Source organism: Jatropha curcas, chromosome 5 (assembly GCF_041381405.1).
Source record: "Jatropha curcas cultivar XTBG-Jc1 chromosome 5, XTBG_Jcur_1.0, whole genome shotgun sequence".
NCBI classification, from domain to species: domain Eukaryota; kingdom Viridiplantae; phylum Streptophyta; class Magnoliopsida; order Malpighiales; family Euphorbiaceae; genus Jatropha; species Jatropha curcas.
The window spans coordinates 29,934,001-29,945,362 of record NC_143155.1 but is presented as its reverse complement, the minus strand read 5'-3'; the positions used below and the strand labels follow the sequence as shown (position 1 = coordinate 29,945,362).

Genomic DNA, 11,362 nt, shown 5'->3' with positions numbered 1-11,362 from the left:
GGATATGAAATTACATGGAGGCCCAATACCTAGGTGCGATGGACTCCAGTGGGCTGGGCCTGTAATTCCAAGCTAATTCTCAGACTGTCTTCCCCACGTACACTATGCTTGCTCATAGTTGGGCAGTAAGTTTTTGTTTTTATTGTGAGAGAAATAGGTATTAAATTAAATTAAATGCCGATCATTTAATATACCGAGCCGCTAATCTTAATTACGGAATCTATTACAAAGCAACAAATTCTCAGTAGCCGCATTTTTCTCACAACCAGACGCAATTTTTGCCTTTGTTTTCTCTTCTTCTGTGCTTTCCCCCACTCTCATGCATTTGCTTTCTTGACCTCTGTGTTTCTTTTTCTTTCTGCAGAGAAGAAAAAAGATGAAAAACAAAAAACCGGACGACCTTACTAATTCATCTAACAATCCGCCACCTTCTCCAACCTCTCTCACCAACTCGCTTATGACTCAGAACCAACTCTTCGATTCGCTCACTGCTCACATCTCTCTTTACCATTCTCATTCTCTCCTCTCCAATCTCAATCCTAACCCCAATCCAAGGTCCTCGATCCTCAGATGGTTCTCATCTCTCACCGTCCATCAACGCCAAGCTCATCTCACAACCGTCGATTATAAATTCACACAGCTTCTAATTCAAATGCTTGGCGAAGTCCGTAAACAAGGACGCGGCCGTTTCATCATTCTTCCTGACCTGCCCTCACGTGACCTTCCTGGCCTTTGTTACAAGAAGTCACGGGGTCTCTTGTCTCGAACCGCCGAGTCTAACGAGTCGGAGCGGTTAATTTTTGAGTCAACTCGGATTTTTGGGTCCAGAGAAGGCGAGAAGATCGCGGAATGTTGTTGTTCGATTTGGTGTTTAGATTCAGTAACTGTAAGCGAAGAGTTGGTGGAAAACGTAGACAAGTTTGTTGAAACAATGGATAACATATCGAATGGAGGATTTTTGAGAGGAGAAGAAAGCGAATTAGGATTTGATTGGGCGGAATTTGAGTGGTTAAAAGCTAAAGGTTATTATAGCATTGAGGCTTTTGTGGCAAATAGGTTAGAGGTGGCTTTGAGGCTTGCGTGGCTAAATTGTAGTCATGGTAAGAAAAGGGGGGTGAAATTGAAAGAGAAAATGATTTCTGCAGGTACAGCTGCTAATGTATTTTGGAGAAAGCGAGGATGTGTTGATTGGTGGCTAAATTTGGACGCTGAAACGAGGAGGAAATTCTTGACTGTATCGCTTGGGAAAGCTGCAAAATCACTGGTATTATCCGCAAAATTTGGTTATTTCAATATGAGTTGTGTTATTCTATTTAATATCTCATGTACTTAAACAAGTTGTATGTTTTAAATGATCTTGACGCGAGAATGTTGATATTATCCTGTTATCTAATTTACATGTCAGTAATAAAATTCTTTTCTTAGTATAGTATGATTCTTTATTAGTGTCTCAGATTGCGGGGATGTCAAATATTAATGATACAATGAAATCTACAATTAATGATATTTAAGAGCTTTCTATGAAAAAAGAAAAAGGAAGACAGAAAGAAAACTGAATTGTGGCCTAAACTTGTGGTCATTTACAAGTTCTCAGACTCTAGAGATTGTGAAGGAAGCCACTGTTGCAGTGGAGGATGAGACAGGGCCATTTAGAGCAGGAGAAGGGCAACAATTGGGGTACAGCTATGGTGAATCAACACAAAAATCAACCATAAAACTCTCAGACGATGTGAATTTTGGTTCAACTGTTAAGGGCGCTTCCCCATCTGCGAAAGCTGTTTTGTTGGCCAATCAATTTAGTAGTTTGTACGTACTTCGGGATATTGTTACTTTGATGTTAGCAGATTGGCATACTGAGTATGATATATCAAAGATATTCTTTAGCACATTGGATTCTGTCAGTAGCCTTTCTGATTGCATATTAAGAAAGCTACGGGGACTTGTTATGGTTATTTCACTTGATTGCACAAAGCTTGAACTTCTTGGAGAAGGAAATTTTAAGAGTTCAACCAATAAACCAAAGGAAAAGCTTAGTGCTGGTAAACGTAAGAAAAAGGGAAAGACTCATAGCATGAAAAAGTCAATTCCTGCTACAGGGATAGGTGTCAGGGAATCTTCTTTCAACAAACCTCTCAAGGTACCTCTTCCCTTGTTGATAATTGCTAGCAGCCTTCAAAAAAATTATTTTATTTATTTGCATTTAAATGTTGGTTGTTGATATTTTTTTGGTAGTGACTGGTTTAAATGATTCTTAGGATCATGACGATGCATTGACTTATTCTGAGAATATGGAGTCAACGGCGGTCAGTGAGTTACCAAATATGCCTCTTGGAAGGGAAATACAAGAAGACACATTATCATCAGCAGTTGAAATGGTTACATAATTTTTCATTTGGATAATCTTTCTTATTGATGATTTAAATGGTTTATAACTGGTAGCCTGTCATCAGGAACACTCCCAAGGATTGGTTATTGGGAAAGGTCAAACTGCTGCGAGGAAGAACAGAAAAAGGAAAAATAAAAGTAAAACCTCTACCTTAAACAATGTGGTTGAAGTGAAGAATGCTGAAAGCTCAGTTGCAGAAGGTCCCTGCATGTCCATTATCTGTTCAGAAGAGGCAGCAAAGCTTGATATGGTATCTGATAATTCGGCCACTCAGAATGTATCAAATGATATTTTAGTTGGTAGCGAGTCCTTTGTACCAAATGTGAATCTCAATACTTCTGCTAGTGAGCCCACTAAGGAGGGCATTGGTGTCCAGAGCATTCAAGAAGATGGTGTTGTTGGGCAAAATGAAGGCATCTGTCATATAGGCTCAGAGCATGAACAGTCCTCAAACAATATGATGGAGGATGAATCTATACCTTCCAGAATAGAAACACTAAACTTCAAGACGGAAACTAGTGTAACATCTCATGTAGTGCCTATGCTAAAGATTAACACTAATTCCAGCAATGAAGACATCAATTTTCAGAATAAAAAATCCAAGGCAAGATCAAAGTTTTCTGATAGATCAGTCAGAGACCTTAATGTAAAAGATGAACCCACCCTAATTCAGGGACAAGGGAATAAAAAATTTAATGGTGCCAGGCTCACAAACTCTTCAGAATACATTTCATACGAGTGGCCTAATTTAGCTCCTGTCTATTTTCCATCTCTTAATTCACATCTTCCACCCGCCACTGATAGATTGCATCTGGATGTTGGTTGCAACTGGCAGAATCACGTTCGCCAACCATTTGTTCCCACTGTGCATCAGGCAAGAAATTCTGCCATTGAAAATGGTTACAACAGGACTCTGTCTCGACCACTGCAAATGAGTTTAGATTGGCCCCCAATGGTTAGGAGCAATTATGGATTAGCTCCATCAATGACATGCAACTATGATTCTGGATTTATCTCAAGACGTCAGTCTGTGTTTCAGCAGAGTTTCACTGCTCATAACATGCAGTTTAATGCGAAAACCACTGATGAAGAGAAAAAGTATTCTGGGGATTTTATAGACGCACCTGAATCCGCAAATGCACAGGAGCTGATGGATGATTATGAAAGCCACTGGATATCAGAGGAAGAATTGGAGGTTCATGCAGTATCTGGGATAGATTATAACCAGTACTTTGGTGGTGGTGTGATGTATTGGAATCCTTCTGATCATCCAGGGAAAGGTTTCTCTCGACCCCCTTCTCTTAGTTCTGATGATAGCACATGGGCTTGGCATGAAGCTGACATAAATAGGGCAGTTGATGACATGGTTGCCTTCTCTTCTTCATACAGTACAAATGGTTTGACTTCACCGACTGCTGCTTCATTTTGTTCTCCTTTTGAGCCTTTGGGCGCTGGACACCAGGCACTTGGCTATGTTCTACCTGGAAATGAAGTATCTGGCAAGGTACTGCATTCTTCAACAACGCCAACAGACTCCGCTACAGAGGAGGAGGTCACTGGAACTTTAGCTAATTTGTCAGTTGATGTTGAAGGGAAGGTGGGAGATTCACTTCCTTACCCCATATTACCTCCTATCATTATTCCAAATATGTCAAGGGAAAGGTCAAGATCTGATTTTAAGCGTAGTCATGATCATAAAAGCCCATGTGTTCCTCCTTCTAGGCGGGAACAACCTCGGATAAAGCGACCACCTTCACCTGTAGTGCTCTGTGTTCCACGGGCTCCACGGCCACCACCACCCTCTCCTGTAAGCGGCTCTAGAAAACACCGCGGGTTTCCAACTGTTAGGTCTGGTAGTTCCAGCCCAAGACATTGGAGTATGAGAGGTTGGTACCATGAGGGAACTAATTTGGAAGAAGCTTGTGTACGCTTGGATGGTACTGAAGTTGTTTTGCCTTCTTGGAGGAATAAAAACCTTTCAACCCATCCAATGATTCAGCCTCTCCCGGGAAGTTTACTGCAAGATCGTCTTATTGCGATGTCCCAGCTAGCACGTGATCAGGAACATGTAAGTATGCTTTTGTATTACTTTTTTTATATAAGTTAAAGGGAAGGAAATGAAAAACAGGGATTTCAGGTGAATATTTGAACGTTTACTGGCCCAATGGCTATGTTATAACATTTTAAATTTATTGTGGGATATGTAATTGTTTAATTGGCTGTAACTGTTACACAGCCAGATGTGTCATTTCCGCTTCAACCGCCTGAGATGCAGAATTGCCCAGCTCGAAAGGCATCTCTTTCTTTGATGCACAGCCTTCTTCACAGTGAAATCGACTTTTTCTGCAAGCAGGTACGAGGCTTAGATGATGTTCTTCTTTCTTTTTTAGATTTCTTCCCAGAATCAGGAAGTAAACTTTCTTTAGAAAATTGTTGCTTAGCATTTTTACTTCCTTTCATGGATGCAACTGTGATTGATTACTTTCCTGGCATGTTTACATCCAAGGTTGCTGCAGAGAATATGGAAAGGAAGCCTTTCATTAATTGGGCTGTCAAGCGAGTTACCCGATCTCTCCAAGTTCTATGGCCTAGGTCCAGAACAAACGTCTTTGGATCGAATGCAACTGGTTTATCCCTTCCAACAAGTGATGTTGACCTTGTGGTTTGTCTACCTCCAGTGAGGAACTTGGTAAGGAATTTGTTGATGCATTATTCTTATTGCTGTTGTACTTTAAGGGGAGGAAGTTTTAACTGTGAATGTTTTTTATAGGAACCTATCAAGGAGGCTGGGATTTTAGAAGGCCGTAATGGTATTAAAGAAACTTGTCTTCAGGTACATTAGTGCCATCAATTTTTGTTGCACTGCCCAAGGCAGTTGTTCCATGACTATGGTGACATTTGTTTCTTTAATTTGACTTAAACCAATACATTCCTATCTGTTCTATTGTTCGCTTCACTTGGTGTTGGCCTTGTTGATTAGGTATTTGATCAGCTATTGTACTTTCATGCTACTGGTCATAGTATCTAACCATGTTACCACGTTAAAATTTCACTTTCACTCTATGGTTTTCTGGTATTTGGTAGAGCTTTCATTCCAACAATTAGGCATGCTAGAGGTCAAGCTTCAAATTTCCTTTTTGTTGTTCCTCTAGCTAGGGATGACCACGGTTCGATTTTAAATCGGAACCGAACTGAAATTGAACTGGTCAAAACCGGCCCTATACCGTAGTCAACGGTTCTGGTTCTAAAACCGTAACCGGAACCATGAACTTAAGGTTCGGTTCCGGTTCTTCATTTTTTGAACCGAAACCGACGGTTCCGGGTGAAAAAAACTATCAACTTATTTTTATGTTTTATATAGTTTTTTAGAGTAATATTTAAGAACTTTTATTAAATTGATTTAGTTTTTTTTTTCGATATTAATATTTGTTATTATTATTTATTCAAGCTACAAATCTTAAAAAAACATTTTAAAAATTTTTAAATATATTATTTAGTTTCGGTTCAAAACCGGGAAGAAACCGAAACCGGCGGTTCCAAAACCGTCTAAAAGTGGTTGGGTTCCGGTTTCACCTTTTTTATAACCGGAACCGGCGGTTTTGAAACCGAAACTTGCGGTTCTGGAACCGTGGTCGTGTCTACCTCTAGCTAGTGTCTTTCCATAACAGACATTTCTGTGGTGGTTGTTAGCATGCCAAATTTTGGTCCAACCCTGGCTGTGAGGGTGCTTATTATGAAAGAAGAACAATGATGATGCATGATCTATAGTGCTTAATGTTTATCTAAGAATGTCAATTCTCATCATAAATGCTGATGCTAATTGTTATAGAATGCTCATAGTAGCATATTGCATAGCCTTTTCTAATGATCAGTTGAATTAGATTATAAACTTATTTCCAGCAATAAAAGATAAAAATTGGGAGAACAAAGTTCTAGAAGGAAAATAAAATTCATGTATTTGGTCCAACACTGGCTGTCAGGGTGCTTATTCTGAAAGAAGAACAATGATGATGTATGATCTATAGTGCTTAATATTTATCTAAGAATGTCAATTCTCATCATAGAAAAAGAATGTTGATGCTAATTGCATAGAATGCTCATCGCAGCATATTGCATAGCCTTTTCATTTTGTCCAACCAAATATATGGACAAATTTTTTTCCTTCTCCCATTACCCTGGTTGTAACACTTTTGGCATAGTATTCTAGCATTTTTAAGTTTGGCAATCAAAATAAGTTGTAGTAAGCTGTATTTGTTGGTTGAATGCCAAATACATGAATTTTATTTTTCTTCTAGAACTTTGTTCTCCCAACTTTTATCTTGTATAGCTGGAAATAAGTTTATAATCTAATTCAACTAATCATTGGAAAAATGCTTTTATTATTATTTTCTTGGGGCTTTTTGCAAAACTGAAATTGCTACCTTTATCTTCCAGCATGCTGCCAGGTATCTTGCCAACCAGGAGTGGGTGAAAAATGATTCCCTGAAGACTGTGGAAAATACAGCTGTAATGGCTCATTTTCCTAACCCTGCTAGTCTTGATGGCTCTTGTTGCTGTCTTCCTTGTTCTCTATTTCATCTCACACTGGTACCTCTTTTTCTTTCAGATACCTATTATTATGCTTGTGGTGGAGGTCCCCAGTGATCTGATTATTTCTGCCACTTCCAATATACAATCACCAAAGGAGGAGCCAACTCGTATGACTGGTGATCACGAGAACAATTATCGAACTGATGTGGTTGGTTCAGAAGACTCAATTTCACCAAACTGCTCGCAAAGTAATTGTGATAGTACGAAGGATGTGAAATCAATTCGTCTTGACATCAGCTTCAAGTCTCCATCACATACAGGGTTCCAAACTACAGAGCTGGTAGTTTCTCTTGGTCAAGAATGTATTAATTATCAACTAGAATCTTTGTGATGTTTCAAAAGTTTTATGAGTTATTCAAACACATAGTGGGCCATTTTCCAAAACAGACTTGAGAATTAAATAAGATGGTATGCTAAAGGTCTTAACAGACGGCTGCATGTATTCCTATGTTAATATTTTAGCCTCTTGCTTGACAAGGTGAATGGCTATTTAAGTAAATTTTTAGCTGGCAAAGAGTGTACAGGCAGGGAGTACTATTTCATCTATCCAGGTTTGAGATTTTCAACCAAGAAATGGATGTTACAACAATGGATTTAGTATTTATATCAGGAAAACAGTTCTCATACTTTGCAACTTTTGCTCACTTCAGGATGGAATCTACATGTCAAAAGGTTGGTGAATGTTAATGGGTTCCTGGGAAGCTACAAAAAAAAAAAAAAAAAAAAAAACCTCAAATGCAATCATAAATAGTAGAAGCTAACCTCGACCATCATTCAACTGACTGACTCAATAGGATTTTGAGACTGAAATAAAAGTTCATTTCTGTTTGTTTTTCCTTTTAATTGCGTCCCTTGGACAATGCTGGACTTGTTTAAACATTAGAGTCTTAAGTAGCTGTTTTTTCCTTCTAATTTGAGATTGTTTTTGATAAGTATGTATTTGTGTATTCGCAGTTCATTTCATTTGATAAAATCTTCTGTTCACTATATTATTTGTTTCACATCGTGAATTGTTGGTTATTTTCTTTCCTTTCTTATTACCTTTTTGTTTTAACAGGTCAAAGAACTTACCGAGCAATTTCCAGCTGCAACACCACTTGCTTTGGTACTAAAACAGTTCTTGGCAGATCGTAGTCTTGATCAGTCCTACTCTGGTGGCTTAAGTTCCTATTGTTTGGTAATTATACTTCCTTGCCTTTAGTGGTGTAAGGTTTCCCAAATAAATATTGGACTGTATTGTCACGGAGGTTTATATTTTCATGTTTCATCTTCTAGGCTGAATTTTTATATGAACCTGGTTTGCCCCCACCCTCCCTTCTCTCTCCCCTCAAAGACAGACAACAATTAGATAAAACTTTGCATCCATGCTCTTTTCATGATTTTATGAAATTAGCTGCTCTCTCACATTGGGTATCTAATTCTCGCTTATAAACGCTCATTACAGGTGCTATTAATTACACGTTTTCTGCAGCATGAGCATCATCTTGGCCGGCCTATTAATCAAGTAAGTTTTATGTTGTGAACTCTGCTATATTTTGTTTCTACATTGTACACATTTTTCTTATGATACCTCAGTTGTTTCCTGGATATTCTTGCAGAATTGGGGAAGCCTTCTGATGGATTTTCTTTACTTTTTTGGGTGAGTTATATGTTTTTCCCCACATTTCATAGTTGGGAGTGTTTCCGACCTGATTTTAACACAGTACCTTTTTTTTTTTTGGGAATTCATCTTTGGCTTTGAACTAATTTGTTGTCTCTCTACAAGGAATGTTTTTGATCCTCGCCAAATGCGGATCTCAGTTCAGGGAACTGGAGTCTATATAAACAGGGAACGAGGTTATAGGTAATATTAGCAGTCTTTTCTTTTTCCTAGAATCTATAAATAGCATATCCTGTTAAATCTTTTGTCTCTACAATAGATTGATGTTGTACCACCTGGTGCTGTAGCATTGATCCAATTCACATTGATGATCCACTTTTTCCAACAAATAATGTGGGGAGAAACTGCTTTCGGATACATCAATGTATCAAGGTAAGCCTACACAATAGTTGCACTTACCATTGGGATTGGGTTTGCTATTTCTATTGCAGTTGAAAAATCCTTAGTTGACATCTGTGTTAATATTGATACTCAATAGGGCAAATAAAAGGACTTTCTGATTTGTTGAGCAAATTTTTCTAATTTTGCATGATTCTGAATATTTAAGGGAATGGTTTTCTATTACCTTGTAAATGACTCTAAACAGTGGGAATCCCCTAAAATGGAATTGTCGTCTTTGTATCATGGTACACCCTTAGTTGGGTCTTTATAAAGAAGATTAAAAGAATTGTAAATTGGTGAGCAAGGAATTCTTGTGAAAAATTACGTACAAATAATTTGAAATCATAAATTAAATTAAATCTCAATTCTTAGTAGTTGGAATCATATAGTGGGATGTTATTCCCTATTCATCTTTTGTACAGCCTAACTTTTTATCAGATGTCGAAATGTCACCCATGTCATATGTGGTCTAAATATGTTATTCTTCTCTGATTATACTTCAGGCAACTTGCTTGACAGAGTCTTAATATCTATTGCCAGCTCTCATTCCCTTTGGTACAAATCCTTGTAATAAAAATGGTTAAAGAGAAATAAATATTGTGTGGTGCAGGCATTTTCAGAAGCTTATTCCATTTTGGAGAACGAGTCAACATCACTTCCTGATGATGGTGATGCATGCTCGAGGTCACCATACAAACTGCTTTCTAAAATTATCCCAAGTATTAATTCATTACAGGCAAAACAATGAACTGGTTATAAGGTATTATTTGAACTGTCTGTAACATTAGTAACTAGCTTGAATTATTGAGAGCCTTGGTATTAAATCACTATAAAAAATTTTCTTTTCCAATGCAGTGAAGGATATTTCCAAAATTTGGCAATGCTGCTGTTCAATTCACCAAGTTAATCATTGCTCGATCAATCGAATGATGTCACTTTAATGCTTACAACCCAGATTAAGACTTAGTAACATGGATAGAGGTGGGTATTAATTTTCACGTAGAAACTGCATTTGAAGAAAGATAGTTGCCCCATTTTTGGGAAAATGATTTTTTCTGAATTTGATTTTCAGTTTGTGAAAATGATCTATGGTTGTCCTTGCAAGTTTAAGGTTTGGCTTGTCAAAATGGAAGCTGCCTACATCTTTCAGAAAGTAGTTCATGCCTGCTTGAGTCCATTTGTTGAGTCCGTGTGGTAATATATATCAAATGTAGTAGTACAATCTCCCTTCAATTTTAAAATAGGAATGAAATAAAATAGAAATTTCAATACTTAAATCAAATCCAACTTTAATTCCTACTTATTTATCATGCAGTTTTCCCATTGATACACATGAACTGACATGAATACACCAGTGACTTCCACTTTGATTCAAGTCTCTTCTGAATTTCATGAGAGCTTCCTTGATCTTCACGACATTGCGTCATGCTTCTGCAGTTATTTTCATGAGAAATTGCCTCCCAGTATCTGTCTTCTATGTTGCAAGGAGTTTTCCTATATTGTACTTGCCTGGTTGATTTGGTGGCGATATTGCTTTCTCTACCTTCTGGTTGATTGAGAGGATGAATGATATGACAAAAATGAAAAGGAAAATCGGCAGCAGCCGAAGGCAAGGTGCAGCCAACTGCAGAAACAAGTCTGTTGATGCGTCTCATACTGTTGTTGCTCTGCGTGTACTTGTGATGAAGGTATTGTATTTCAGATAGCGAATTACAAATTGTAGCTTAATGTTCTTCATGTATAGTTTGAATCTTCAGTTACAGGTTCGGATGAATGACTTGAACATGTGGGAAATCAGAGAGGGACAGGATTCTATTACTGTGAATATTTTTCTGTATTTGTGGAAGCAAGTCGGATTGAAATTAGTTCATCAGGCATTCACTTGACAGATTCCGCAGACAGAGACCTGTAATGAGAAGGATTTCAATGGTTCCTGCATGATGAGAAGGAATATTGAAATTAGTTGTTGTGCTCATAGGATTAGGACAAATAGTTGGAGGGATTTTTCACATTTGACTGGCCCTATGACCTGATTGAAAAACATGTATTAAAGCAATGTTCGCCATTACATGAAGGAAATATGATTTTTACCATCCAAAGCAGCCTTGCTCTCTTTTCCCTCACTCTATTAATGGTAGGATGTTTTTGATATCGATCAAAATCCAAACAATCCAAGGTGGATATTCTTACATATAATAATTGTCATCTACTTAATATATTAATAATGCCACGCAAATTTGAAATAAAATTATTTTAGCGCTTTGATTTCGGGAGTTAAATAATATTCATGTGCGCTGGTAATATTTCACTAAAAGATAAGAGTGGGAAAGAAACCCAATTAGCAA

General features: G+C 37.7%; 1 protein-coding gene across 16 annotated transcripts; it reads left to right on the top strand.

The window, feature by feature from the left end:
* The first annotated feature begins 200 nt into the window (after positions 1-200).
* MEE44 (Nucleotidyltransferase family protein) lies at positions 201-11,116 on the top strand. 16 transcript variants are annotated; one of them, XM_020682649.2, is made up of 19 exons: positions 204-1,264; positions 1,595-2,137; positions 2,256-2,375; positions 2,451-4,454; positions 4,623-4,739; positions 4,893-5,075; positions 5,157-5,219; positions 6,821-6,892; positions 6,993-7,256; positions 8,034-8,153; positions 8,421-8,480; positions 8,575-8,615; positions 8,742-8,819; positions 8,924-9,008; positions 9,628-9,777; positions 9,873-9,998; positions 10,090-10,211; positions 10,333-10,705; positions 10,781-11,116. In XM_020682649.2, the coding sequence occupies exons 1-15, from the start codon at positions 377-379 to the stop codon at positions 9,763-9,765; spliced, it is 4,776 nt and encodes a 1,591-aa protein (XP_020538308.1). In that variant the 5' UTR covers positions 204-376; the 3' UTR covers positions 9,766-9,777; positions 9,873-9,998; positions 10,090-10,211; positions 10,333-10,705; positions 10,781-11,116. The 16 variants fall into 16 exon arrangements, with proteins under 16 accessions (XP_012083850.1, XP_020538310.1, XP_037497517.1 ...); XM_020682646.2 differs by having other exon boundaries at positions 10,775-11,116; XM_020682641.2 differs by having other exon boundaries at positions 10,129-10,211; positions 10,333-11,116.
* The last annotated feature ends 246 nt before the right edge of the window (positions 11,117-11,362 follow it).

Excerpts from the sequence above, each read along its gene's own strand:
- MEE44 (XM_020682647.2), top strand. The coding sequence starts at position 377 with ATGAAAAACAAAAAACCGGACGACCTTACTAATTCATCTAACAATCCG. Across the intron at positions 2,138-2,255 it reads CTTTCAACAAACCTCTCAAG|GATCATGACGATGCATTGAC; the intron begins GTACCTCTTCCC and ends AATGATTCTTAG. Across the intron at positions 5,220-6,820 it reads TTAAAGAAACTTGTCTTCAG|CATGCTGCCAGGTATCTTGC; the intron begins GTACATTAGTGC and ends TTTATCTTCCAG.